Source organism: Drosophila montana, unplaced genomic scaffold, assembly GCF_035044405.1.
Source record: "Drosophila montana isolate Dmon_TW-CO22-7 unplaced genomic scaffold, ASM3504440v1 contig_1083_1, whole genome shotgun sequence".
NCBI classification, from domain to species: Eukaryota; Metazoa; Arthropoda; class Insecta; order Diptera; family Drosophilidae; genus Drosophila; species Drosophila montana.
Window position 1 is genome coordinate 1294697 of NW_026996074.1, and position 27799 is coordinate 1322495.

Genomic DNA, 27799 nt, shown 5'->3' on the forward strand with positions numbered 1-27799 from the left:
TATAAGATAAATATTCTCAAAGATCTTCGAAAATGTTTTTGTAACCGATTGGACGATAAGCAAAAAAGTTGTATACGACCGTATTCCACTAATTTACCACTGTTGCGTGTGAAATTTCACAAAACGCTGAAACCCGTATTCATTATAAGTTTGAAGCAAATCGGATAAAACTAAAACTTACCAAGAGGAGAGTAAACAAAAATGTTGCATACAAACGTTTTTCGCGATTTTTGCAGAATTGCGGGTGGAATTTCCCGCCTTACCTTTATTTTTCAGCTTTCATTTTTCAGCTTTCCAGCTCTTACGGTATGGGACGTACCAATCAGACAGTCGGTCAGTCAGGACAAACGGTTTTATATATAGAGATGGCCTATGTCAAATCGAAATTTCGATATTTAAAAAGACTCGTCATCGATAGTTAGCAGCTCCTATTCGCTCATTTCGCGTTGACGGTGTTTCTAAACTATCGGAACTGAATCGTCAAGTAGGGGAAATAATGGATGAATTACCCACGATTGTTTCAATATATCTTGACCAATTCTGGCTATGTTATGGTTTTAATATATCAGACAAATATTTTCAATATCAAAATTCTATAATATTTAGCACTATAGGAAGAATCGGTAAGAAAAATTTTTATTGTCCCAAGATATTTTCATCAAGCTCAGCATTTACGAGCTTTTCTCATCCCACGTATCTGCAAAGCCGCATACAAATGTCTACAAAAATATTCAATCTTCGACGTACCACAGAGAGCGCGACGTTCTAGTTTGTTATCATTTTATGCGTAACATCACTAACCAAACATCATATAGACTGGACAATCAGTACAAATGCTGGGGGCAAATGTTTTCAGTGCGGCTGGTCCAAAGTCGCTTTCGTTTTTGTTCGGGTTCGAGACATTGAGTAATAAAGAGACAGAGCTGAAGGCTCACTCCGAGCTTTTTTTACCGTTTTAAAAATCCCGAGAGGTAGATCGGGTTGGTCCGCAAACGCAAAATCCAACTCAAAAATAAAGCTCATTTACTATAGGAAGCAACAACGAAACACTCGCAAAACAACAACAGTGCGCACGAAAACCCATTTGTTTTTTTCGTCGTCCTTCTTGATCTTCAAAAGTTTCTGCGCGATGATGAGGACATAGGAAACTCAGTGCAAAGAAAAGGGACAAATAATGAAACTGTGTTTGTTGCTGCTTTCTCTGTCGTTCAACAACAAGGCGGCGCGTAGAAACAACAACAACACTATTTGGGTTCTAATGTTCTTGTTCCATAGCCGAGTCTCGGCGCAAGTGGGTAGAAAATCGAATCCGTGCAGGCCATGCCATTTAATTCAAAGGGTTATGCACACGGCGCGTCAACATCATATATTATTACGTCACGTTTTAAAGAATTTCATTTCTTGTGATGCTTAGAATATATTTCTATCTTTATTACGTACATTAAAGTAATATATTAATAGGGTCTTTTATAATAATGCATGTATTAAATAATGTATTACTTTATTGTACGCCACGATCGCACAAAAAAGCCTTAAGCTGTGACGTCACATACGCAACAGAATGTTGCAATCTTCTCAAATTCATATACTTCCCTTAGCTTGGCAAGTCTGAAATCGACCCTCATTGGTCGCATCGTATTGTTTTTACACTGAAAAATCGAACAAGATGGCAGTTCAGTGGCAAGTTGGCAATGTGTAAAAACATCGATATGAAATATCGATAGAAGACATTCGTCATTGCAAATTGCAATTCAGAAAAATAAAAACAGGTTGTTTATAATAATGTGCTAGAAAATATTTGCACATTGAATTAAGAGCGTCTATTTAAAAGGCTCACAATGGAAACCAAAGCTGCCAAACTTAAATTACCTTCTCCGGCTAGCTCCACTTCAACTTCCAGTAACAAAATGAACTACGCATTGCAAGTAGCGTTGCAGACAATGAAAGAGCGATGCATACAGTTGCAACGACGCGTGTCCAACATGGAGGAGGAAAACCAGCGTCTGCGTGAGGCCACCATTGGGTCTGCATCGCCCAATAACAGTCATCAGGAAAAAATAGATTACAGTGACGATGTTATAGCGCTTCGTTCCCGTTTAGATGAACTGCAACGCCAAAAAGAGCAGCTCGAGGATCAAATTTACATGGTGTCCCATGAGAATCGGAGGCTTTGGTCGCACCTTTCGAAAATCTCTAAGGACCAGCCGCAAGTAACGAATGACGACGAAGTAACGATTACGTCTCATACTGTTGGCGCGGGGTCAGTTTCTATTGGTGTCAATCAAAACCTGATTCGTTCTAAAACATTTACTCAGCATTCGCCAAATCCACGCTTGCGTCAGAAGATGATAAGTGAAGTCAGTCTTGAAGAGATAACACTAGACGAATTTGGTGCTAGCGAGGTGGAACTAGGTTATCCGTGTGGAATGAATGTAGAAGGTGCAAATACTATTAATGACCTGGATGTCAATGTCGATGCTAAGCAGTGCATGGAAGGCCTGCAGGACTTGCAGCGTGAAGCCATGAAGCAGCAAGAAGAGCTCAATTCCGCGCTTAGACAACTAGAAACTCGTATTGGTAAGTCCGTGATATGTACTATACAGGTTAACTGTAAATTTACTGTCTTATCTTGTCGCAGCGGGTTATCCCTGCCCTGAGTGCGCTCAGAAAAATGTAAACAGGCCTGAAATGGCAGATAAAAGTTTGGAAACGGAAGAGCGCAGTGAGCCTAAACGAAATATCAACGTGAACGCAACAGGCCAAGTAGTCGAAACATTTAACGGGCATGCAAACACATCGCTCTTGCTCTCGCCCCACTTCAATACCATACAAGAAAAGCTTAAGGCTGACACCATAGACAAGACGTGCCCCATGTGCGGCAAACTATACTCTAGCCAAGTTTCCTTTAAGGCATTTCAGGAGCATGTCGAAATGCACTTTATAGATGACACGCTGGATGTGGATGGCAGCATGGAACGGCAGTTCGAATTCATTTCACATGCAGTGGGGGATTTCTGACCAAACAAACTTATCTACTTTGCCACGGAACTCTAACGGCGACAAATATAATTTGTTTCATTATGTAACACTGCGATTGGCATTGTAGACGGTATTACAGTTAAACAGCAGTTGAGCTCAGCTTGGGTTGGACTCAACAGTGATCGTTTAACGTGGTGTTATATAGACTAAGAAGGCATATATCAAGAATTGATTGTTAAATTGATGATGTTTTTGGTTTTAGAAAGGAAATTTAAATATAGTATTAATGTATATCTAATTATGGTTAATATATCTTTAAAATAATGGAACATCAACAAATCCGCTGACACCACTTTTTCCCTAAGGAAGCTGAACTGTCCACCAGTCACTATTAATGGGTCCCTTATACACACGAAGCCTACAATCAAGTACCTCGGCTTGACATTGGACAGGAGGCTGACTAGGAAAGCGGACATCACAAGGATTAACGCTTAAACAAAAGCAGTTAGCCTTGATGTTGAAAATCAGATCGCAGCTTACTCTCAAGAATAAGCTCCTTAATAATAAAGCCATTATCAAAGATATGTAGTCGTATGAAATTCAGCTCTGAGGCGCCACTTCAATCTCGAATATTGAATATCTATAGCAAATCGCTGCATTGCCTGTGCCCACTCGATATGTAAAGACTTACATATACCAACCGTGGCCATGATATTGGCCACAGAACTATTAGAAAACAGCCTCACAGTGCGACGCTGCGCAGAAGCCATCTACTGGGTCTCCCCTTCTGATTCCACTCACTGTGAACGCCACCCTATCATTGAAAGCTTATAATGCAACTGTTTTTCCCTGGTAAAATGTTTGTTCTTTTTTGTTTGCTACAGATACCTTTTGAAGAAAAAGTGGCGGTAAAAATTAGAGAAAACTGGTGATCCATCCGCAAATCTGGTCAATTGGCGGACAACGCTTGCAAAGCGTTGCTTTAAGCGTGCTTTAAGCGTGTTTCACACTTTTATTACATGCAGGCCTCCTCGGGCCTTGACCCTAATGCGGGTCAAAGATATATTGTTCGGTCGCCTATAACATTTTTTTTTAAAAAAAGCACATAAGTAATAAATTACACCCGTAACTGGAGTAAATTGGTAGACAATTTTAAACTTTTTTGTTTACCGCCAAATCGGCTACAAAAAAAATTTTCAAAGATGTTTGTGATAGTTTTTTTGAAAAGTTTTTCTCAAAATTAACCGCTTTTGGTTGGACTAAGCGGGTCAATGAATGAAAGATTATTTTTCGGCTTCAATATTCTTACCACAAGACTAACTGTTTTGACATTATTATTATTTTTATTTAAAATCAGCCCACTTTTTGGGTAATAATTAAACTATTTCGGTAAAACGTTGACAGTTAAGTATTACATGTATCTTTATCTGTTTAGTGTAGGCGCAGATGTAGAAAAGGTAGAGTTAAAAATCTACTCTTTGGGGAAGAATAACATGGGCGGAAAAAATTGTTCCATGAACTTTAATTTTATTTTCAACTATCTATGTAAAATATGACTTTAGATGTTGAGTTCAAGATTGTACGAGTAAATTTAAACTGTCTACGAATGGGTAATATATTATATATATATATTTTATATTTATATTTAAAATTAAAAGCACAAAACATTAAAAAAAGCACTTCAATTGTGCTTTGCCAACGTGAAGTCAGGGAACATCGGTTTATAATGCAGCCAGTCGCCGATTCAAATATACTTAGCACCAATTGTCAATTTTTATTTTTGTTTATTTGATTTACCGTTGAGGAAGATTTTATACCATTGTACAGCTCGTCACTAATTAATCCTGACTTTGGTAAAGTTATCTTAGTAAATAATAAGATTTCCATACCAGAACCTTCTTTTCGATCGTTCCTATGACAGCTATATGATACAGTGGTCCAACGTTGATAGGATTTGGTATATATATGAGGAGCATATCTTGATAAATAAAAAAGTCTTTAACACAAGTACTTACTTTTGAAGTTTGGAGTTTTACTATGCGTCTCATCTCTATATATAAAACTGTTTGTCCTGACTGACTGACTGATTGGTGATCAACGCACAGCCCAAACCGTAAGAGCTAGGAAGCTGAAATTTTCACTGTAGTTACCTTATGTGATGTAGGTGCACGTTAAGACGGGGTTTCGGGAAATTCCACTCACAAGTGTGGAAAAATCGCGAAAAACGTTTGTATGTAACTTTTTTGTTTACCATCCGATCTGCCAAACTTATTTTTAAAGATCTTTGTTCAAATTCATTTGAGGGGTGTTTCGCACTTTCGGAAAACTCATTCCTCCTTGGTGGAAATGGAGGTCAAAGATTTGGTGGGTGACGTTTCGCGCTGAAATTCATTTCCAGTGATCTATATGAAAATTCATTTGAGACGTGTTTCTCACTTTTCGCAGAATTCAAACTTCTTCGGGGGGAATGCGATTCAAAGATTTTTTGGGCGAAGTTTTAAGTTGTGTCCGATTTGCTTCAAACTTATTTTTAAAGCTTTTCATAAGAACTTAATAAGTACCTATTTCAGCGATTTGGAAAATTCCACCCGCAACAGTGGTAAATTGGCGGAAAAAGGTTGTATGAAAGTTTTTTGTTTATCATCCGATCGGCCCCAAACTTATTTTTAAAGATCTTTGTTCAAATTCATTTGAGGGGTGTTTCGCACTTTTCGGAAAACTCATTCCTCCTTGGTGGAAATGGAGGTCAAAGATTTGGTGGGTGACGTTTCGCACTCAAATTCATTTCCAGAGATCTATTAGAAAAATCATTTGAGACGTGTTTCACACTTTTCGCAGAATTCAAACTTCTTCGTGGGAAGTTCTCAATAAGAACTTAATGAATACGTATTTCGACGATTTGGAAAATTCCACCCGCAAGAGTGGTAAATTGGCGGAAATCGGTTGTATGAAAGTTTTTTGTTTACCATCCGATCGGCCCCAAACTAATTTTCAAAGATCTATATTCAAATTCATTTGAGGGGTGTTTCACACTTTTTGAAAAATCCATCCCTCCTTGGTGCAAATGGGGGTCGAAGATTTGGTGGATGACGTTTTGTGTTCAAATTTATTTCCAAAGATCTATTAGAAAAATCATTAGAGACGTGTTTCACATTTCTCGCAAAATCTAAACTCCTTCGGTGGAAAATGCATTTTTAAGATTTTTTGGGTGAATTTTAAGAATTTTCCGATTTGCATAAAAGTTGTTTGATTCCCGTCCGATCAGTTTTAAAATATTTATAACATACGTGCCACGGGCAAGGCCGGGTTATACCCGCTAGTATAACATATATATAAAATCCCATAAGAACGATTGGTCGAAAATTAAGTTGAATGGAAATCTTTTTGTTTTTCAAGATATCTCGAGCATTAACAAGCATTAACTATTTTCCCTTTGCTTCTTAGATTTCTTAATTTTAAGTCCGATTTGTGTTGGGTTATCCTTGTTTTTAGTTTTTTATCGATTGCTTAGAAGCGGGGCATGCTACCAGTTATCGGAAGCAAACTGCACGGGCACTAGAAGGACTAACTTTCAAAATTTCAGGTCTCTAGATCTTATATGTTCTGGAATCGACGCATTAATACATACGGACGGACGGACAGACGAACATATTTAGATCGCCCATTTTCAGTAGGTTTAGGGTATAACAGTAAAAAGAGTAGCCGCTTTAGCTTTGCAGAATATAGTAACATTTTAAATAATTCTAAAGATCTGTTAAGACAGATAGTCATATTTATTTTCCTGAGCAGCTAGAAGCAATATACAATCATATTTTCACAATAACTTCACAATAACTGGCATCCTCAGCATTTCATTTTAAATCCGATTGGGAAATTTCCCAATCAGTTTTATTCACCGTCGACGAGTGCTGCGGCTGCGCTGGTATAAAAGTTTTAGAGCACATTAAAGTCACCTCAGTTGTGCTTAACCAGTAGTCGCAGCAGCCAAAGCTGCCGTTGTTCCAGACAAAAGAAAAACAAAATTTGAACGTACGGCTTATGTATATAGTGCATAAAACATATAACTTATTCAGTTATAAATGAATATGAAAGTATAAAATAAAATGTATCCATATCTCTTCCAAAAATTGTTTTTATTGCTGCCACTTGCATATCAGCCTCCAATAAATGGTAATAGACGGAAAGCACTCTTGTAGAGTGTCAAAAAGGGATTAGGTATTAAATTATAATACTTGAATATTCGTTGAAATTAATTTTAAAAAACAAAAAAATAAAACAATAAATTATTATGACAAGCCCCATTTAGGGGCTGCAAGAAAGTGAAAACTAATGAATTCAACGGTTCGTTTTTGAAACACTCCTAACATTTTTCAGAAGATGGTAGCCTACCCAATGCAGACTGGAACTTTGTCCAAAACGGTGCAGATTGGGAAGGCACATGCGCGACGGGCCTCAGACAGACACCTATTAAACTATCAGTGGATAGTGTAAGTAAATTTATAAGAATCCTGAGAATTTAATACTTTTATTGTCTGATTGCACATTGAATATTGGCTGTATATTGGCTTTGTGCAATGTCCGCCATGCTTTCCGTCTCTCCCATACATTTTGAGTTATTGAAGGCCTCTAAATATTTATCAAAAAGTTTTTCGCATGAACACTTTTACAAATCGAATAAGAGCACATTATACGGGAGTGTCCGACTAGGGGATACCTTAAAATTTCATCTTCCAACACCAAATGCAGATCGCGCTAGAGGAGGTGGGAGAGGGGCGGGGGCGGTCGCTATAAAACGATAAGATAAACTCGTACTGCGCAAGTCTCTAGCTGTTTTCGATTCTGAGATCGACGCTTTCATACATATAGACGGACGAACAAATCGGCTATTGATGCTGATCAATATTTACTTTATGGGGTCGGAGATGCTTCCTTCTGGCTTTGGCAAACAACATTATACCCTTTTTACCCATTTTCAATGGGTTTCACACTCTCCAAACTTAAATTTTGAGCTTTATTGCCCATTGGATAGAGTTCTTGGCACTCGGTTGCATACCAATAGAATATTCTTACTTGTGAAGGTCTTCACTTATGATAAGGGTTTCATATTTAATACTTAAATACCAATTCGATGATCATACCCAAAGCAAATCTGCAATCCATAAAATTTAATTTGATTACGAAATGCGTTTAAATACACAGACGGTAATATATTACAGTGTAATATATTACAGCACATAATATCTGTTGCTTCCGTTACAAACGCTGACAGCTAATTTAATAAATGGTGCGCTGGTGCATTTGAAGAGATTGCTTCCGAATGGCCCAATTTGCTTCAAATTGTACACAATTTTGCGCTACTTTTCCCTATTAGCCTTATCTGTACAAATTGGAAGAGATTGTATGTATGGTGTATGGTGGGAGATACATACTTGTTTTAATGACATGGCTTTTATAACTAGTCACTCATCGTTCCGCTACCACGAATTTTCTTTGGAAATTATGACGAAAGGCTCAATAGTCCGCTGACATTGATTAACAAAGGATACACGGGTAGGTTGAACAGTTTATAATTATAAAAAAAATATATTTTTTTGTATAAATATATATAAATAATAAGTTTCAATGGCTAATTGGGTGCTGCGATGCAGTTGAAATGGCCATACCGGCAACAAGCAATGGAAGGAAGCCTTTCATTACAGGAGGGCTACTCAAGGGGCAATATGTAGCCGATGGCGTCCATTTCCATTGGGGATCGCCTGTATCACGTGGAGCTGAGCATTTGATAGATAGGACACGCCATGATGTGGAAATGCATATTGTGCATCGAAATGTGCGCTATATGAACATCGCTGAAGCTGTAAATCACGACGATGGCATAGCGGTACTGGGAATTATGTTTAAGATAGTCAAAGTGAGTTTCTAACGGTAACCTTTATAAAATCAACAATTTACATGTTATATTTAAAGAATCCAGATCGCGTGTATCCTGGCCTAAAAAAAATATTTACTGCACTCCCAAACGTAGTCGAATATCATAGCGAGGCTGAGCTGCTCGAGTCTCTTACCCTCGGCCAGTTATTGGGTGATTTGAATACGCGCGAATTTTACACCTACAAGGGTTCGTTGACCACGCCTGGTTGCAACGAGGCTGTTATTTGGACGGTGTTTGTTCGGCCTTTGCCCATACCGTTTTCAGATATACATAAATTATGGCATCTTCAAGACTCAAATGGAAATCCTATACGAAATAACTATCGCGAACTTCAACCGCGCAACAATCGTCCTGTTTTCTACCGCACCAATAAAGGTATGAGTGACTTCTAACCTGGCTAGTAAAGTCAGACCATAGATTGTTATTATATAAGTTTGTTTTTCTATTTATGTGCAACCACAAACTGGCCGGCATTTTTGATTTACGAAAAATACTTTTTTTCTGCAATTCCTTCGATTATCAAGAGTTCTTAAATTTTAATGTTTATTTCAAAATAATTAATTGTATTTATTTTATTTAATATGTTTAGGATTAACACGCATTATATATTTATTATTAACCTAATATAAACTTAAGAAGTATATAACAAATTAACAGGAGAAACCATGCATATTGTTATTTCAGTTTCTGTAAAAAAAATTATTAATTTCATGTTTCTCTTTTTCAAATCAATATTCAAGGAGTATAAAATCGATAACCCCCACATTTTTAATGTAGGATCTCGTTTAGATTACATAATTGACGACATATACGAGGAGTCTCATATACCTGGTAAGGGCTTTTTTTTGTTAAATAAATAAAATTACAATTAGAATTTTAAGATTTAAAAAAAAAAGGATCACATGGTTTTTTAAGAAAAATAACTACAAGGTCAATGATCCAACATCGATTTTATCAAAGTTCAGTACTATGCACGCTTTACTTTGTATAACCTGAACCCAATAAAAATGGGTAAACAGGGTGTAATGTATTTGTGCAAATGTATGTAACAGGCAGAAGGAAGTCTCTCCGATCCCATAAAGTATATATATTCTTGATCAGCATCAATAGCCGAGTCGATCTAGCCATGTCCGTCTGTCTGTCCGTCCGTCCGATATTCGATAACTTGCTCCGTTTCAAAGTAATCGCTAAAAATCGATATCGAAATCCTGTTTATGGGCAATTTTGATAAATAATATGAGCTAGAGTCACCAAACTTGACATGTAGCTTCTAGAATCTCTATATATAAAACTGATTATCCTGACTGACTGACTGACTGACTGATTGGTGATCAACGCACAGCCCAAGCCGTAAGAGCTAGGAAGCTGAAATTTTCACTGTAGTTACCTTATGTGATGTAGGTGCACGTTAAGACGGGGTTTCGGGAAATTCTACTCGCAAGTGTGGAAAAATCGCGAAAAACGTTTGTATGTAACTTTTTGGTTTACCATCCGATCGGCCTCAAATTTATTTTCAAAGGTTCAAATTCATTTGAGGGGTGTTTCGCACTTTTTGGAAAATACATCCCTCCTTGGTGGAAAGGGGGGTCAAAAATTTGGTGGGTGATGTTTCGCCCTCAAATTTATTTCCAAGTATCTATATAAAAATTCATTTGAGACGTGTTTTTCACTTTTCGCAGAATTCAAACTTCTTCGGGGGGAATGCGATTCAAAGATTTTTTGGGCGAAGTTTTAAGTTGTGTCCGATTTGCTTCAAACTTATTTTCAAAGCTCTACATAAGAACTTAATAAATACGTATTTCAGCGATTTGGGAAATTCCACCCGCAAGAGTGGTAAATTGGCGGAAAACGATTGTATGAAAGTTTTTTGTTAACGATCCGATCGGCCTCAAACTTATATTCAAAGATCATTGTTCAAATTCATTTGAGGGGTGTTTCACACTTTTCGAAAAATCCGTTCCTCCTTGGTGGAAATGGAGGTCAAAGATTTGGTGGGTGACGTTTCGCGCTCAAATTCGTTTTCAAAGATCTATAAGAAAAATCATTTGAGACGTGTTTCACACTTTTCGCAGAATTCAAACTTTTTCGGGTGGAATGCGACTCAAAGATATTTTGTGCGAAGTTTATAGTTGTGTCCGATTTGCTTTAAGCTTATTTGCAAAGCTCTCCATAAGAACTTAATGAATACGTATTTCAGCGATTTGGGAAATTCCACCCGCAGGAGTGGTAAATTGGCGGAACACGGTTGTATGAAAGTTTTTTGTTTACGATCCGATCGGCCCCAAACTTATTTTCAAAGATCTATGTTCAAATTCATTTGAGGGGTGTTTCACACTTTTTGAAAAATCCATCCCTCCTTGGTGCAAATGGGGGTCGAAGATTTGGTGGATGACGTTTTGTGTTCAAATTTATTTCCAAAGATCTATAAGAAAAATCATGTGAGACGTGTTTCACATTTTTCGCAAAATCTAAACTCCTTCGGTGGAAAATGCATTTCAAAGATTTTTTTGGTGAATTTTAAGTTTGTTTGATTCCCGTCCGATCAGTTCCAAAATCATTTTCAAAGCTTTTTGAAAACATTGATTTTATAACATACGTGCCACGGGAAAGGCCGGGTTATACCCGCTATTAGTATATATATATCAAGTATCTTTCATTTTATACCTATCGCCTGTTGGAAGAAGAGGGTTCAGGGTATCCCCTAGTTGGGAGCTCCCGACTAGAACCTCTTACTTGTTAAGTTTATATCATATGGTAAGCGTATCAAACCCTCATAAAGAATAAACAAGTATGAGGGCTTAGTCGGAAGTACCCCACTAGGGGATACCCTAAACCCTCTTCTACCAACTTTAAATGCAGCCCGTGCTCGAAGCTCGTTTACTTTAGCAGTAATAAAATTAGTTTTAAAAAAGTTCTCTCAATTGGATTCGAAATGCACTACTTGCTATCGCCTTTTTATACCCTTGCAGAGGGTATTATAATTTTGTCGTGAAATGTGTAACGCATAGAAGGAGACATCTCCGACCCCATAAAGTATATATATTCTTGATCAGTATCAACAGGCGAGTTGATATAGCCATGTCCGTCTGTCCGTCTGTCCGTCTGTCTGTTTCTATGCGAACTAGTCTCTCAGTTTTAAGGCTATCTTTATGAAACTTTGCAGAATTCCCTCTTTCTGTTGCACGCAGCTCATATGTCAAAACCAGCTGGATCGGACCACTATATCATATAGCTGCCATAGGAACGATCGGTCGAAAAGTAGGTTCTTGTATGAAAAACATTTTTGTTTATAAAGTTATCTTGACTAAACTTTGTATTTATTAGTTTTACTACGCTCCCCATATATATGCAAAATCCTATTAAGATCGGGCAACTATATCATATAGCTGCCATAGGAACGATCGGTCGAAAATTAAGTTTTTGTATGGAACATTTTTATGTTTTTCAAGATATCTTGACCAAACTCGGTATTTATTAGTTTTACTACGGTCCCCATATATATGCAAAATTCTATTAAGATCGGACAACTATATCATATAGCTGCCATAGGAACGATCAGTCGAAAATTATGCTGTTGTATGGAATTTTTTTGTTTTTCAAGATATCTTGACCAAACTCGGCATTTATTAGTTTTACTATGCTCCCTCCACTTATGCAAAATCTTATTCACATCGGGCAACTATATCATATAGCTGCCATAGGAACGATCGGTCGAAAATTAAGTTGTTGTATGGAAACCTGTTTTGTTTTTCAAGATATCTTAACCATACTCGGCATTAACTATTTTCCCTGTGCTTCTTAGATACGGGCAAAGCACTATGAGCATTTTGAAAAGGTTGGGTCTGCAAGGGTATTAAATCTTCGGTGTGCCGAAGATAGCACTTCTTTCTCGTTTAAAGAATAGATTGGGAGCTGATTTGACGTTATTTGTCGACAGGTCATAGGTCACAAGTTAAAATAGAGAGTTTTGATATTACTTTGCACAGGAGCCTATCCAGTCCATCTTCAAAGTTCGTGTTCTCAGCTTTTTCAATGGCCTGGGGCTACTTCGATTCGAGATGGGGATCATGGTCGGTGGTTCAGCTGAAGTTTGTTTATCGATACATTTAGTTACTCGTAGTGGAGCCGGAAAAATAAAGGGTAACTTTTGTATTTTGCGGTTTCAGCCTAAACATAGAGATTATTGTTAGTTTTAATGTTGTCGGACTTGTTCGAGATCACCAGAGCATCTTCAAGATGTCTTTGATGTTACTTTAGTCAGGTATTTACCAACTTAGGCTTTGATCACCTCCAACGATTTTCGGGCTACCGTCACTGGGGTTAATGTATATATTTTTTCGGATTAGGTACTGCACGCAGGCAACACAAACATTCTAGCTTCCTTCTACAGATACATTCAAAAAATAACATATACACATACATATACACATACTAGCGGGTATAACCCGGCCTTGCCCGTGGCACGTATGTTATAAAATCAATGTTTTCAAAAAGCTTTGAAAATGATTTTTAAACTGATTGGACGGGAATCAAACAAACTTAAAATTCACCAAAAAAAACATTGAAATGCATTTTCCACCGAAGTAGTTTAGATGTTGCGAAAAATGTCTCAAATGATTTTTCTTATAGATCTTTAGAAATAAATTTGAACACAAAACGTCATCCACCAAATCTTCGACCCCCATTTGCACCAAGGAGGGATGGATTTTTCAAAAAGTGTGAAACACCCCTCAAATGAATTTGAACATAGATCTTTGAAAATGAGTTTGGGGCCGATCGGATGGTAAACAAAAAACTTTCATACAACCGTTTTCCGCCAATTTACCACTCCTGCGGGTGGAATTTCCCAAATCGCTGAAATACGTATTCATTAAGTTCTTATGGAGAGCTTTGAAAATAAGCTTAAAGCAAATCGGACACAACTATAAACTTCGCACAAAATATCTTTGAGTCGCATTCCACCCGAAAAAGTTTTGATTCTGCGAAAAGTGTGAAACACGTCTCAAATGATTTTTCTTATAGACCTTTGGAAACGAATTTGAGAGCGAAACGTCACCCACCAAGTCTTTGACCTCCATTTCCACCAAGGAGGAACGGATTTTTCGAAAAGTGTGAAACACCCCTCAAATGAATTTGAACAAAGATCTTTGAAAATAAGTTTGAGGCCGATCGGATCGTTAACAAAAAACTTTCATACAACCGTTTTCCGCCAATTTACCACTCTTGCGGGTGGAATTTCCCAAATCGCTGAAATACGTATTTATTAAGTTCTTATGTAGAGCTTTGAAAATAAGTTTGAAGCAAATCGGACACAACTTAAAACTTCGCCCAAAAAATCTTTGAATCGCATTCTCCCCGAAGAAGTTTGAATTCTGCGAAAAGTGAAAAACACGTCTCAAATGAATTTTCATATAGATACTTGGAAATAAATTTGAGGGCGAAACGTCACCCACCAAATTTTTGACCCCCATTTCCACCAAGGAGGGATGCATTTTCCAAAAAGTGCGAAACACCCCTCAAATGAATTTGAACAAAGACCTTTGAAAATAAGTTTGAGGCCGATCGGATGGTAAACAAAAAAGTTACATACAAACGTTTTTCGCGATTTTTCCACACTTGCGGGTGGAATTTCCCGAAACCCCGTCTTAACGTGCACCTACATTACATAAGGTAACTACAGTGAAAATTTCAGCTTCCTAGCTCTTACGGTTTGGGCTGTGCGTTGATCACCAATCAGTCAGTAAGTCAGTCAGTCAGTCAGTCAGGACAAACAGTTTTATATATAGAGATATACATACATGTCTCTTGGAATGACGCGAAAATTATCGGCATACCGAGACTAGGCAGAATGAGCACACCCTAGCAAAGGACTATGACCCATCAGCCTGCCATACTTCACACTAAAAGCTCTAGAGCGTATTCTAAATATGCACATCAGGTCAAAGGCAGAAAATGGGCAGTATTCTTCCTAGCATCTAGTTCAGACATATCTTATCTCATGGATATGCCCTTGAGTAGAACGGTATTAGTCAACCTAAGCGGCAAACAAATCACTTGAATTGTGAGTAGAGGCACACCTTAGGGTAGAGTAATGTCACTTCTTCTCTGGTTGTTAAATATGAAAGACATTCTTCAAATCGACGAATCGATGTCAGGCTTAATTGTACGCAATATTTTTATAAAATCCCAGTCAAATGTGAAAAAAAAAAAAGCTTGCCGAACGCAAGAGAGCCAAACAGATAGTGCCCACCTATGACAACAACAGGACAACTGACCTCCCCTCGAAGAAAAAGAGGGATGTCAGCCGAATAACTGCAGTAAGTTTTCTCACTAAACTAGAGCAAGAAAGTAACGAAGCATTTACTCTGTCACTACACAGTTTTTATAAACGAGGGGATAAAAAATCCTGAGAGCAACCCAGATAAAATCCCTGATGGAAGTAAGGAGGCTCACGCCTCTATAAACTTTAGCAGGTGGCAACTGTCAATACATGAGGGTGATTGTGGCGACCTCATTAGGGCCACCACCTTAGGACCACAGCCAATTTAACCTACCTACCGTCCATTTTATTTTAGCTAGCAATACCCAATTGGAGTATTAAATGTATCCTTATAAATCAGGTGCTAATCTGAAAATGTTCATAACGTTTTCTCTAGCTAACTTACGCAATTTAACTAATTGGCTGACTTTTGACTTCCTTCTCTATAGCGTGTAAATATCAAACATTTTAAATAAACTTGATCTACTATGCTATGACATGACTATATCGCTTCTGCTATTGGTGCTGACCAAGAATATATGAAAATGTCTGCTTCTGCCTGTAACATACTCATTTAGTCTTTGTGTCGATTTTTATACCCTCAGAGTATACAAATTTACATCAAGACTTAATGAATACGTTTTCCGCTATTTTGGTAAGTTCCACCAAACCTTCGGAAAATTGATGTTTGCAACGTTTTTTTTGAATCGATAAACTTAGTCAGGGCCAAGACATAACTGCTGAGCCTTACTTTGGATACCTGTTTTTAACTGTTACATAGCAGCGAAAGCTTAGCCCATACATTCTCAGACCCCATTTTCGTCAACATATCTGCATTAGACTTTCAAGCTAATTTTCCACAATTTTTGGAAGGATTTTCCATACGTCCTTTCCATCCCAAAAGTAATTGCAGTGAAAATATAGCTTTCGGTATCTTAGAATTTTGGGTTGTGTGTTGATCTCCAAGACGCAAATCGGGGCAAATTGTTTTGTACGCATAGATATTACGATCTCGATAACGACGACGATTGACTCTATATAGGTATTTACGTTTATTTGCCCACAGTACTGTATATTAATAATCATATCTTAGACCAATTTGGTAAGAATATATTTTAATCGACATTTCTCAACGAGAGGCATTTTTCCATTGATATATCGGTACCCTGCGTTGGAAATACGTAATGACGAGTATGATTTGTGCAAATGTATGTAACAGGCAGAAAGAGACATGTCCGACCCCATGAATCTCTATATATAAAACTGTTTGTCCTGACTGACTGACTGACTGACTGACTGATTGGTGATCAACGATGAAGACGGGGTTTCGGGAAATTCTACCCGCAAGTGTGGAAAAATCGCGAAAAACGTTTGTATGTAACTTTTTTGTTTACCATCCGATCGGCCTCAAATTTATTTTCAAACGTCTTTGTTCAAATTCATTTGAGGGGTGTTTCACACTTTTAGGAAAATCTGTTCCTCCTTGGTGGAAATGGGGGTCAAAAATTTGGTGGGTGACGTTTCGCCCTCAAATTTATTTCCAAGTATCCATATGAAAATTCATTTGAGACGTGTTTTTCACTTTTCGCAGAATTCAAACTTCTTCGGGGGGAATGCGATTCAAAGATTTTTTGGGCGACGTTTTAAGTTGTGTCCGATTTGCTTCAAACTTATTTTCAAAGCTCTACATAAGAACTTTATAAATTCGTATTTCAGCGATTTGGGAAATTCCACCCGCAAGAGTGGTAAATTGGCGGATAACGGTTGTATGAAAGTTTTTTGTTAACGATCCGATCGGCGTCAAACTTATTTTCAAAGATCTTTGTTCAATTTCATTTGAGGGGTGTTTCACACTTTTTGAAAAATCCATCCCTCCTTGGTGCAAATGGGGGTCGAAGATTTGGTGGATGACGTTTTGTGTTCAAATTTATTTCCAAAGATCTATAAGAAAAATCATTTGAGACGTGTTTCACACTTTTCGCAAAATCTAAACTCCTTCGGTGGAAAATGCATTTCAAAATTTTTTTTGGTGAATTTTAAGTTTGTTTGATTCCCGTCCGATCAGTTTCAAAATCATTTTCAAAGCTTTTTGAAAACATTGATTTTATAACATACGTGCCACGGGCAAGGCCGGGTTATACCCGAGTGTTTTATATATCAGGACGCCGAGATTAATCGAGTTAGCCACATAGATGCTATTGGAATTAATATTGGGCTAAAGAATCAATTTTTTCTTCACTACCCATACGAGACTTCTAAAACAGTGAAAAGGTAGAGAGGAGGGAGAAAATATTAAATTGACTGAGGGTACAGGGCATTTTTAGTCCGACTAAGCATTCTTACATGTTTTATTTATCACCAAGCTATAACTTAAAGTTGTGTCAGAGCTTTAATTAGAGTGTGAACTGTCCTTAACGACTTTTAAAGTACCTAATTTTGTTAATTATATATCATTTGAAATTAGTAGTTGCGTGTTGTTCTAACGATATTCCATCCCTATCAAGTTCTTTGTTTAAACTCATTACTAAATTTTTTCCGCATGAAAATAGCATTGGTGGGGTAAATATCCAGTATTAACACCTTGTAAGCATAAATTCATTAAGAAAATATAAGAAAAAATATAATAAATAGGAAAAAAGAGTTATTAAAAAAGTAAAGAAATGTATACTAGTATATAGATTGTTAAGTAAATAGGATAAAGACATAGTGACGAGAAATCACCGACCCGCTGGGGGAAATTTATAGCCTGTCCGGTAAGCTATGCCCCTACCCATAGCTGGGAATGGTCAGGGATTTCCCGAATGTATCCTGAAAGCAACGATTTTCTTAGGGGGAGAGAAAGTTCGATGGTGAAAACTATTGTAATCTTTGCATAGTACACGAAAAGAATTGTGCATAGCGCTATATGTTGTGCACGTAGGTTCCTGGTTTGAAGGGAGCAGAGAATTGAAGACGCCCTAACAGAAAAAAAAAGAATCTATGTCGCCATCAATAAAGTTATGTAGGAAGACTACTCCAAGGAATGTCCAACGGTTGGTTAACGACAGAAGATCAAGAAGTAGATGGCTACTGGAGTATGATGGCAACCGAAGAGTGGGTTCCAAATTTAAACCTCGTAAGGCAAAAAGCTGAAATTAATTCTAAGCTGACTCAATACGATCCTGGCTATTATTATACTGCAGAGACCAGATGCAAGAGCAGTATTCAAGGATAGGGCGAACAAGAGAGACGTAGAAGTTGGGTTATTTGGCCTCATTAACGATGGTATATGAAGATTGAAACAGAGTTTAGAATCAAAAAGAACGCCTTGGTCGTTAACTGTTAGCATATGGTTATTAACCGTATAAATGGTTATAAACTCACATAAATAGCCGTTATAATCTTCGGTAAGTGTATCTTGTCCCATCAAAAATGAGTAATAAAGGGTATAATGGCTTAAGCAATTATATGTTACAGGTAAAAGGTGTCATTTCCGACCCAATACAGTATACATATATGTATATTCTTGATCCGGACGATTCGTTCGTCTGTATGAGCTCGTCGATCTCGGAAAGAAGATCCGCAAAACGAGTTTATTTTTATTTGTCAGTATCTCGTCACATTTTCAGAATCTTTAAGCATAACTCGAAAAACTATAAGAGCTCGATGCATCAATATGTAGGCTTTCGATAAATCGCCCCATACCCCCAAAATTGAAAAAAAAACAATCTGTTTAATTAGTCCTAGCAATCAAATAATAGTGAAAAACTGTAAATTTTACTATTTTATTTTACCTCCTATCAAATCTAATCTAATTATCAAATATCTATATAACCTTTTATCTTGTATGTTTATCAAAGATTGCGAAAATACGATATATTGGTCGGAAATAATAAATTAAATGATCCATTGGGCTGCAAAGAGGGGAAAAAGTGATGGAAAAAATTAATGGAAAAATGTTTGAACAATAAAAAATTTGAGCTGTAGCAAATTAATTCATACCGGAAGTAAAAGATGAGAGACATTTTACCAATTATGTTTATTTCTTCGCAAGCAGAAACATATAGTAAATTTAAGTATATGCATATGTTTTAATTTTCAGTTTCTGATGTATGCCTCTGTATACTTTAATTAAAGAACAGCTAGGCAATCGATTTTCAATTAATGACCGCGGCTTCTGAAAGAAACCCATCTAGAAGTCCACCGAACCTGAACCAGATTTTACAGCTCTCTATTTAATTAGAAATACGTTTGGCGCGCCAGTATCAGGCGTTTGGCTGGTTTGGGCACTGGGGAGGACCCAATGCAAATTGTAAAACACGTTGTTAATGCTATGCAAATTTGCAACTTGGCCTAACAAATGCACAGTGAAGAACCGAAGCATGAACGTCGTTCTTATCTATAATGATGCTGCCGCTTAGCAGGTTCTGCACCTATAAATTGTTGTGCCCGATCACAGAATTGTTGCAGTCTTGTTGCAAGCCTTACCCAGAGCGCACATAGCTAGTTAAAAGCATAATAATATTTTGTTATTGTACAGTTACATTTAAAAATGTTTATTTCAAGAAGTTGGGGAATTGAGCTCTGGCTCCAGTTCCTTTTGCTGGCAGTACTAAATTTTACCTGTTCCCCAGCCTATATTCGTACGTTTTAATTGTTTTTAACATGTTTGGCATTGATTATTTATTTATTGTGATTCTTTGCGACCTGTAGAGCTGTCGAATGAATATATCAATGACTTAAGAGCCGATGAAGCAGCCGAGCAGGCAAATGGAGAGTATAACTATGATCAACAAGGCAATGATTGGAAAGGAACATGCCAAGAGGGACTGCTGCAATCGCCCATTGAGTTAATCTATAGCAAGGTAAGTAACAAATAAACTTCAGAGTTCTAGACTTTCTAGCCATTTCTTTCGTGCCATCTCTTAACAGGCTAATGTGACCTCCATACCTCGTATACGGTTTTACAACTACGATCAGCCATTGCAGTCGCCTTTAGTCCTGACAAACAACGGACACACAGGTGTGCGAATATTTAATTTTATTGCTTTAATAATATTTAAGCATATTACAATTCACTTCAGCGAACATGGTTTTGCCACCCACCCGTAATGGGCAGCGTGCATACATCAATGGTGGCTTATTGCCAGGCAGCTTTGAAGCACAAAGTGTTCACTTTCATTGGGGTTCCCCCAGCAGCAAGGGATCCGAACATACTATCAATTATGAGCGTTACGATGTCGAAATGCACATTGTTCATAAAAATACTCGATATGCCGACAAAACTGTGGGAGAAGCCAGTATGTTTGCGGATGGTCTTGCTGTTCTGGGTGTCATGTTTAAGGCTGTGCCAAGGCTGACCTCGCAGCATACTGGACTAATTAGGATCTTTAATCAGTTACCTCTGATTACTGAATACCAGACCAGTACAATGGTAAATGGACGATTAACCGGAGGCCAGTTGCTGGGTAACATTATCACTGGCAGGTTTTACTCATATAACGGTCTGTATTCGAAATCAATTTTTATATTTCTACATACATTATTAAATCAAGTATATATGTAAACATTGCTGTATATACATATATGTAGGATCATTGACCACGCCCGACTGCGCCGAGTCCGTTACTTGGACTGTTTTCCAGGATGTTGTCGAGCTACCTAGACGACAGATCATGAAACTTTGGAATTTGCAGGACTCACGCAGGTATCCTTTAATAAACACATACCGCGAAATTCAGGATACAAATGATAGACCAGTTTACTATAGAAATCTGCAATAAAAATATATAAATAAAAAACACCTAACACCTATGAATGTTATTTAAAATATACTTGACATATGAAACTAAAACTCTTGAGTTTGACATTTAATTTTAAAATAATAACTAAATTTCAATTTAAGCTAAATCGGTAGACATTCTCAAATGAATTATGTATTGAGAAATTATGCAAAGTTAAGTCATTTCAATTATGATCAACACGGAAAGGACTGGAAAGTAAACGGTGGCAAGCAACAATCGCCTATTTCTTTGATTAAAGACAAAGTAAATGCTATTTTGATGCTCATGGTTAACTTTTACAAATTGTACAAATATTCATTAGGCTGTTTGGTCCAAGGCTCCAAAGTTAAGCTTTCTTAACTATAACAAGACACTTTCCGGCCCTCTAAAAGTAATCAACAATGGACATACCTTGACAATGGCAATACCACCTATAGATGATGGAGGCCAACCAGCTGTTTGTGGATGTAAGCTGAAAAGCATATACAAAGCTGTGCAGCTACATTTTCATTGGGGTTCACTAAAAAACAAAGGCTCTGAGCACACCATTAACTCCCAGCGATATGATGGCGAACTGCATATTCTTCACCAGAATAGTGCATACAAAGAGCAAAAGGACGCCATTCGCTTTTCCGATGGCTTCGTGGTATTGGCAGTAATGTTGAAAATTGTACAGGTAAGTTAGGTATTGCATTATATTGGCTTACTTAAAAAATAATATTTTTATTAAGAGCCCCACACTTCAGCCACGGGCCTTAAATAAACTTTGTAGTGAGGCGGCTATGATCAGAGACTTTAATAAAGCTTCAACATTCAATGGTAATTTTACCTTAAGAGATATTTTAACTGGTATAGAAAGGCGAGAGTTTTTTACCTATAAGGGTCAGTATACTATTCACGTATCATATCGAACGAAATTACGCAATTGTATTTATTTATAGGCTCGCTTACAACACCACCTTGCTCTGAGGTCGTCAATTGGTTTGTCTTCCCAAAACATATTGAAATATCAAAAAAATATGTGAGCTAAAAAGCCGTTCGTAAAGTATTCCACTATTAATATACAACATTGTAGTTACGAAACCTGTGGCTGTTGACAGACGACCGTGGAAAGCCTCTGGTAAACAATTATCGTAATTTACAACTTATATACAATCGGACTGTGTATTATCGATGTGAAAAGGCTTCCTAATACTGCACAATACTTTAAATACAACTAACGGCTACTCTGATGCTCATCGGTGGTTGCAGCAAGTTGCATCAACAATTATCGATTTAAAAAAGCATCGTTAATGCATTAAACTGGAATGGTACCACAACTTTTTCTTCAATTCGATTGTACTTACATTAGAAACGTCTTTTGAATAATACATATAAAATATTTTTACTGGCTTTGAATTAGTGAACTCCTATATATAGTATTGTTATGTATTCAAAACTTGCACAACTCAATCAACACAAACAAATACATAGCTGTCTACCAACAATAAAAATTTAGAGCCCTCCTGCTGAAAACAATTGCTCGTTTTTTTCACTTTTAAATTACTATAGTGTCATTCATTTATAATGAAAATATCAAAGTGCCAAAACAATTTTAAAAATCACCAAATTTCATGAAATAGAATATAAAAAGTCTAGAAACAGTCAAGATGAAATGTGAGGACACTGACAGACGCGATAAGTTGCCCATCGTCTTTTCCAAGAATTATTCCGTGCGCTTTGCTGGTCTTGAAAAGCTTCATCCTTTCGATGCAGCCAAAGGAAAGCATATACAACAGGTATATTCATACCTATCCTTAAAGTATACATAAATACCTTTTCATTGCATTATGTTTTCAGTTGCTATGTGCTCAACTTTCGCTTGAATGCGGTCATTTCTACGACCCACTTGAGATTACCAAAAAAGAATTGCTACGAGTACACACTTCCAAGTATTTGAAGTCCCTCAAATGGAGTGCCAATGTAGCTTGTATCGCAGAAGTTCCGGCCTTGATGTTTTTGCCAAATTTTTCAGTTCAAAGTGGATATCTGCGTCCAATGCGTTACCAAACGGCTGGCTCAATACTGGCTGGTAAATTAGCCCTGGAATATGGTTGGGCAATCAACTTGGGCGGTGGATTCCATCATTGCTGCTCGTACAAGGGCGGTGGCTTTTGCCCTTATGCAGATATTACTTTGCTTCTTGAACGGTTGTTTGAGTTGGAGTCTTCCAGAGTACAGAATGCAATGATTGTTGACTTGGATGCACACCAGGGGAATGGCCACGAGCGGGACTTTAAGAATATAGAGACTGTCTACATACTAGATATGTACAATGCGTTTGTTTATCCAAAGGATCACGAAGCCAAGCTCAGCATTCGTTGCGGTGTAGAGTTAAAGCATTTGACAGAAGATGCTTACTATTTAAGGCAATTGAACCGATGCCTGATGCAAGCACTCGCCGAATTTAAGCCAGATGTTGTTATATATAATGCCGGCACCGATATCCTTAAAGGTGATCCGTTGGGTAATTTAGCAATTAGCGCGGACGGCGTTATTGAGCGCGATCGCTTGGTGTTTAGTACATTTCGAGCGCTGGGTATACCTATCGTTATGTTGCTTAGCGGAGGCTACATGAATTCATCTAAGCATGTAATAGCAGATTCAATTGTAAATCTGCAGCGAAAGGGATGGTTAAGTTTGCATTCTTAACTACATAATGCCATGACTGAAATTTGACTTAAAACTGTAAAAATATTGGACACTGTAAGAACGAATACCTCATAAGGAGAATCAATGTGCTGTGAGAAATTGTCAACTGTGCGGTATTAAGTAGAACGACTAGACGTTAAAAATGAACAAACAATATTCAAAAAAAAATATCTAAATAATTTTATTTCTGCTTTTTAAAATAAAACATCAAGATTAAAACTTAGCATAAAGATTAATTATATGCATTAACTGCGACCTTATTTATTGGCCTCCTTATAGGTTCAGTTTTCTGCTTATTTTTATAAATTCTAGTATTAAGCAAACAAGACAAGAAACAAAAACATTTCCATAGATATCCTTTAATTGCTAATTATGATACAAAAATACTCTAATTGCTTGTAACGTCTTTTAAATACAAAAGCTTATATAAACAAATATTTATTTTCTAGCACTTAAAGTAAGCAATTGGAATATAAGGTATCTGTTAGAGGTTTTTAAGTTATCATGGGTTATACATAATAGTTATTGATTATTGCTATGAAATTTATTCAAGTGTTTTTGTGGTTTTTCTTATATTAGGTTTTCCTATTAGGTAGGGAGCTTCCCGATTGTCCTGCCACTAACAGGCCGTTGGCGGTGGCAATCTAGAATTGCAAGTCAAATGAGGTTAATACAAAAGTTAATTATAAATTTAAATCGGGTCACTAAGTATTTTGAAGTGAGAATTGCATGCACAGCTAATAGTTATGTAATAAAGGCGCTCTTGTGGTTTTTGCTGCAGGGCCAACTTCAAATACATCAATTAAATAATCTAAAAATAACAAAGTTAGTTGAAAATTAAGAAAAAAAATAGAAGGAATTGAGAGCAAAATATTGTGTGAAAAATACATGAAATTAATAGCGATATGACCCAATCCAAGTTTAAAATGGTTACCCCCTTGGTCTACGGAGATGTGTAGGTAGAGTTGTTTTTTAAAACTTACGCCGCATTACTAGCAGGCACATCCTCAAAGAGCACCTCCCAGCGTGAGCTGATAATATATATTAAACAGAAGGAAATTATAAACACCACGATGCCAATGCTTAGAGTGGTTATTTCATGCACATTTGACGGACGTAGGAAGATACGTGCGCTGAACTGTGACCAAGTGGATTCAGTCCATGTAGAGTATTGCCCTGAACGCCAATCGTAGTCTGTAATGCAAAAATCATAGATATCTTCGAATCTGACAACTCCCAAATAAACTTAGTACTTACCTTCAATGAGAAATGCCGGACTTAGTGCACTTGTAAAATTCTGCGTTGTACGACGACACTCTCCAGTGCCATTGATGCCGGCAAAATAAAATAGTGGTAGCTGACTGCAGTTTTCTTTTGGCACATTTGGCTCCGGATGTGAGAGCAGATAGCCGAGCAGTCGATATGTCCAACCCGATGATTCTTGTGAACCACCCAGTACACTTATGTACCTACACATTCGATAAACACATGTTTTGATTGATTTCACAATTTACTAGAATTCTTTAGCAATGATACTTACCGCATAGGCGGCAACGGTAGACCGGCTGGACTGTTCGGATATGAAGAAGCTTTAAAAAGAGGACAATCGGAAGATTGCAGATAACAGTAGAAGAACTCATCGGCCAGTATTGAATTGGCCACTTCATTGCCTTGGTATTGTTTGCCCGTTAAAGTCTCATAAAGCGTCATTGCCACTATGGATGAGACATTGCGCACCTTCATTTGCAAGGAATCGGAGTCGAAGTATTTTTTATCGTTTATATCAGCCAATATTGTAAAATCTTCGCTCGTATTGGCATATATAAAGGCCACGTTATCAAGATCATCATATATGGAGTGATAGTATTTATTGCCTGGCACAGCGTTTAAGATTAATGCCGGAAACTTGGTTTCGCGACGCAAAAAGGATTGCGCTGATGTGGGTGGTATTTGATAGCCCACGTTTGATTCGATGTTAACATTAAAACCATATCGCGGTGACTTGGCGTATCGGTTGAGCTTTTGCAACAATTGCTGAGCCAGCGGCGTTGAGGTAAGTGTGTGAAGCTTAATATTTCCTATGTCGTCTAGTGTGCCAATATCCAGCATAAACTCAATGTTTTCAAATGAAATAGGAGTACTAAGTGTGGAGCGGGTAGGAAAAGCCAGATGTTCAATGTCGTAGACAAATCGCTGAGACCCAATGTAGTCATAAGACTCGCCATTAAATGCCACAAAAAGCACATTGCGTTTCGGATCAGGCAGCGTGCTCTGCGCAGGCAACAGTAGGCGCAGCATATGAGCCACTTGGGTTAGAGTAGCCAGGCTCAGGAGCGAATCCATTGCGCCCAAACCTAAAAGTGCGACTGTAAGTAATCATAAAAAATTATCGCTATCTGTACTTACCCAGACCATCGAACATGCTTGTAGTGTCTAAACGACATGACACAATAATAAACTTCTCGTTAGCATTGACGCTGCGTGCAGCATTAGCTTCTAAGTTTTCAGGTGAATTTCGCGGATACAATGTTGCATAAACATTCCGACCCTCCAAGGGATCACAATATTTGCTGCCTCCAAGATTGTTTATAAAATTAGTACGACGCATGCAAACTTCAGAGTTAACAGCTGCTGACATAAAAGACTTTACTTCCACAGCACATAGGCTACGCAAGGCATGGGACGCATAATCAAAGTTGTTAAATTTTTCAAAACAGTTTTCCAGTTTCTCAATTTCTTCAGCATCAGCTATATAGTAAATAGGAAATGGAAAGTCCTCATGCAGAAGGCCAGTGCCCCAACGATTCCAGGTGTTGCCCACGTTGGTAGTATCGCAAGTGACGGTCTCGCTTCTGTTGTCCAATTTTAGACCGCTGTACTGATTGGGACAGTTAAGTTCATGCGAAAATTGTGACATTTTTTTGGGCCTGTTGATTAGCAGTACAACGGATATTATTCTCGGTCCGGCTTCTTTGAGACGTAGCAGGTTGGCTCTTGTAAACAAATGTGGTGGAATCAGGGGAGCGTAAGGAGGTGACGGAGGACTACTGATCAAAAATTCCAAGTCTGCTTCTAAATTTATCAAGTGCAGCACCCCAACTGAACCAGAGTATGTTGCTGTTGTGGAATATAATTCAAAATTATGATTCTCTTTCGCCGGTCCATCCGCCAATGAGCTACTTACATGAGCATCCTGTCTGATGAGTGCCGTTTAAGCGTCGAAAGCAGCTTGCGCCTATAATAGGTTGATATATTTTATCACGCGTGCGTTCGCTAAGAACTACGGAGAACAAACAAAATGGGCTTAAGTGAGTCAGCAGCAAGATGCATACATGTCTAATGAGCAACCTTTCTAGTTATGCTCAGAATGCTTACCAATTGCGCTACTTTGAAGCAACAACAGCAGCCATATCGCAGCTGATTTTACCTCTTGTGCCATTTACTCGTTCTTTGCAGCTTATGCGCCGATGCTCCGGCGTTATGATATATAAATAATATAATATAAAGACAAGAAACTGCACATATGTATCAATGATTTTTTATACGTGTTATTAAGATACGGGTTACTTATCACAACAATTTAAATCCCGCAAGTCACAGTTTTTCAGCAATGTTAGTGATATTCCTCAAACTCATTTTTGTTTGACATTGTTTGTATAGTCGATTGAAGTGACAACTCTTTTTGCGTAATGATTTTTTATTTATCGGTCTTTTGACTTTAAAATATCAAAATATCGATATAAAAAATTATTATAGACGACAGGTTCATTGCAGTGCGGTACACTTAAATTTCCCATGCGAGGGAAATGGGTGGAAACGTAATTAATTAAAGTTTGAAGCCAAAAACTTGGCTCTACTAAAGTCGGGTGATACATGGTAGTAAATACATATGCATATAAAATATATATTTATTTTTATACCCTGAACCCATTAAAAATGGAAAAAAAGGGTATAATGTATTTGTGCAAATGTATATAACAGGCAGAAGGAAGTCTCTCCGACCCCATAAAGTATATATATTCTTGATCAGCATCAAAAGACGAGTAGATCTAGCCATGTCCGTCTGTCTGTCTGTCCATCCGTCCGTCTGTCCGTCTGTCCGAACGCAAGGATCTCAGAACCTATAAGAGCTAGAGAAATTTTAGCTGTAGGTCCTCCTAGTGCCCGCGCAGATCG

General features: G+C 37.6%; 6 protein-coding genes and 1 long non-coding RNA gene across 12 annotated transcripts; 5 read left to right on the top strand and 2 right to left on the bottom strand.

Moving 5' to 3' along the window:
• The first annotated feature begins 1730 nt into the window (after positions 1-1730).
• Positions 1731-3561, top strand: spn-F (Protein spindle-F). The gene is made up of 2 exons (XM_064692211.1): positions 1731-2577; positions 2639-3561. Exons 1-2 carry the CDS (start codon positions 1839-1841, stop codon positions 3016-3018), a joined length of 1119 nt encoding a protein of 372 aa, XP_064548281.1. The 5' UTR covers positions 1731-1838; the 3' UTR covers positions 3019-3561.
• Positions 3562-7031: 3470 nt separating this feature from the next.
• CAH6 (Carbonic anhydrase 6) lies at positions 7032-9511 on the top strand. Of its 2 annotated transcripts, none has more exons than XM_064691692.1 (5): positions 7032-7149; positions 7354-7466; positions 8439-8529; positions 8628-8890; positions 8947-9415. In XM_064691692.1, the coding sequence occupies exons 1-5, from the start codon at positions 7083-7085 to the stop codon at positions 9301-9303; spliced, it is 891 nt and encodes a 296-aa protein (XP_064547762.1). In that variant the 5' UTR covers positions 7032-7082; the 3' UTR covers positions 9304-9415. The 2 variants fall into 2 exon arrangements, with proteins under 2 accessions (XP_064547762.1, XP_064547849.1); XM_064691779.1 differs by lacking the exons at positions 7032-7149; positions 7354-7466 and adding exons at positions 8197-8377; positions 9436-9511 and having other exon boundaries at positions 8947-9286.
• Positions 9512-19626: 10115 nt separating this feature from the next.
• Positions 19627-20967, top strand: CAH5 (Carbonic anhydrase 5). Its single transcript, XM_064685311.1, has 5 exons — positions 19627-19792; positions 19863-20014; positions 20082-20172; positions 20234-20653; positions 20742-20967. The coding sequence occupies exons 1-5, from the start codon at positions 19702-19704 to the stop codon at positions 20930-20932; spliced, it is 945 nt and encodes a 314-aa protein (XP_064541381.1). The 5' UTR covers positions 19627-19701; the 3' UTR covers positions 20933-20967.
• Positions 20174-21068, bottom strand: LOC135430773 (uncharacterized). 2 transcript variants are annotated; one of them, XR_010436684.1, is made up of 4 exons: positions 20985-21026; positions 20879-20923; positions 20691-20810; positions 20174-20629 (listed from the first exon to the last, which is right to left on the bottom strand). It is a non-coding gene; the product is annotated as an uncharacterized LOC135430773 (long non-coding RNA). The 2 variants fall into 2 exon arrangements; XR_010436682.1 differs by having other exon boundaries at positions 20691-20923; positions 20985-21068.
• Positions 21023-22316, top strand: LOC135430638 (carbonic anhydrase 2-like). Of its 2 annotated transcripts, none has more exons than XM_064685487.1 (5): positions 21023-21196; positions 21255-21608; positions 21664-21814; positions 21874-21953; positions 22033-22316. In XM_064685487.1, exons 1-5 carry the CDS (start codon positions 21077-21079, stop codon positions 22054-22056), a joined length of 729 nt encoding a protein of 242 aa, XP_064541557.1. In that variant the 5' UTR covers positions 21023-21076; the 3' UTR covers positions 22057-22316. The 2 variants fall into 2 exon arrangements, with proteins under 2 accessions (XP_064541557.1, XP_064541495.1); XM_064685425.1 differs by having other exon boundaries at positions 21024-21196; positions 22008-22316.
• Positions 22317-22447: 131 nt separating this feature from the next.
• Positions 22448-24058, top strand: HDAC11 (Histone deacetylase 11). The gene is made up of 2 exons (XM_064685195.1): positions 22448-22710; positions 22772-24058. Exons 1-2 carry the CDS (start codon positions 22582-22584, stop codon positions 23621-23623), a joined length of 981 nt encoding a protein of 326 aa, XP_064541265.1. The 5' UTR covers positions 22448-22581; the 3' UTR covers positions 23624-24058.
• Positions 23780-27165, bottom strand: Nct (Nicastrin). 3 transcript variants are annotated; one of them, XR_010436611.1, is made up of 7 exons: positions 26999-27165; positions 26808-26903; positions 26030-26740; positions 25164-25977; positions 24881-25092; positions 24512-24817; positions 23780-24434 (listed from the first exon to the last, which is right to left on the bottom strand). XR_010436611.1 is itself a non-coding variant. In XM_064684973.1 (7 exons), exons 1-7 carry the CDS (start codon positions 27060-27062, stop codon positions 24243-24245), a joined length of 2133 nt encoding a protein of 710 aa, XP_064541043.1. In that variant the 5' UTR covers positions 27063-27165; the 3' UTR covers positions 23780-24242. The 3 variants fall into 3 exon arrangements, 2 of the variants coding, with proteins under 2 accessions (XP_064541043.1, XP_064541128.1); XM_064684973.1 differs by having other exon boundaries at positions 23780-24267; positions 24607-24817; XM_064685058.1 differs by having other exon boundaries at positions 24607-24817; positions 26999-27164.
• Between the last annotated feature and the right edge of the window lie 634 nt (positions 27166-27799).

Excerpts from the sequence above, each read along its gene's own strand:
- CAH5 (XM_064685311.1), top strand. The coding sequence starts at position 19,702 with ATGTTTATTTCAAGAAGTTGGGGAATTGAGCTCTGGCTCCAGTTCCTT. Across the intron at positions 19,793-19,862 it reads CTGTTCCCCAGCCTATATTC|AGCTGTCGAATGAATATATC; the intron begins GTACGTTTTAAT and ends TGCGACCTGTAG. Across the intron at positions 20,015-20,081 it reads TTGAGTTAATCTATAGCAAG|GCTAATGTGACCTCCATACC; the intron begins GTAAGTAACAAA and ends ATCTCTTAACAG.
- HDAC11 (XM_064685195.1), top strand. The coding sequence starts at position 22,582 with ATGAAATGTGAGGACACTGACAGACGCGATAAGTTGCCCATCGTCTTT. Across the intron at positions 22,711-22,771 it reads AAGGAAAGCATATACAACAG|TTGCTATGTGCTCAACTTTC; the intron begins GTATATTCATAC and ends TTATGTTTTCAG.
- LOC135430638 (XM_064685425.1), top strand. The coding sequence starts at position 21,077 with ATGAATTATGTATTGAGAAATTATGCAAAGTTAAGTCATTTCAATTAT. Across the intron at positions 21,609-21,663 it reads TAATGTTGAAAATTGTACAG|AGCCCCACACTTCAGCCACG; the intron begins GTAAGTTAGGTA and ends ATTTTTATTAAG. Across the intron at positions 21,954-22,007 it reads TTGAAATATCAAAAAAATAT|TTACGAAACCTGTGGCTGTT; the intron begins GTGAGCTAAAAA and ends ACAACATTGTAG.
- CAH6 (XM_064691692.1), top strand. The coding sequence starts at position 7,083 with ATGTATCCATATCTCTTCCAAAAATTGTTTTTATTGCTGCCACTTGCA. Across the intron at positions 8,530-8,627 it reads GATTAACAAAGGATACACGG|TTGAAATGGCCATACCGGCA; the intron begins GTAGGTTGAACA and ends GCTGCGATGCAG. Across the intron at positions 8,891-8,946 it reads TTATGTTTAAGATAGTCAAA|AATCCAGATCGCGTGTATCC; the intron begins GTGAGTTTCTAA and ends TTATATTTAAAG.
- spn-F (XM_064692211.1), top strand. The coding sequence starts at position 1,839 with ATGGAAACCAAAGCTGCCAAACTTAAATTACCTTCTCCGGCTAGCTCC. Across the intron at positions 2,578-2,638 it reads ACAACTAGAAACTCGTATTG|CGGGTTATCCCTGCCCTGAG; the intron begins GTAAGTCCGTGA and ends ATCTTGTCGCAG.
- Nct (XM_064684973.1), bottom strand. The coding sequence starts at position 27,062 with ATGGCACAAGAGGTAAAATCAGCTGCGATATGGCTGCTGTTGTTGCTT. Across the intron at positions 24,818-24,880 it reads TCCGGCATTTCTCATTGAAG|ACTACGATTGGCGTTCAGGG; the intron begins GTAAGTACTAAG and ends TTTGCATTACAG. Across the intron at positions 24,268-24,606 it reads GTGCCTGCTAGTAATGCGGC|ATTGCCACCGCCAACGGCCT; the intron begins GTAAGTTTTAAA and ends TTGCAATTCTAG.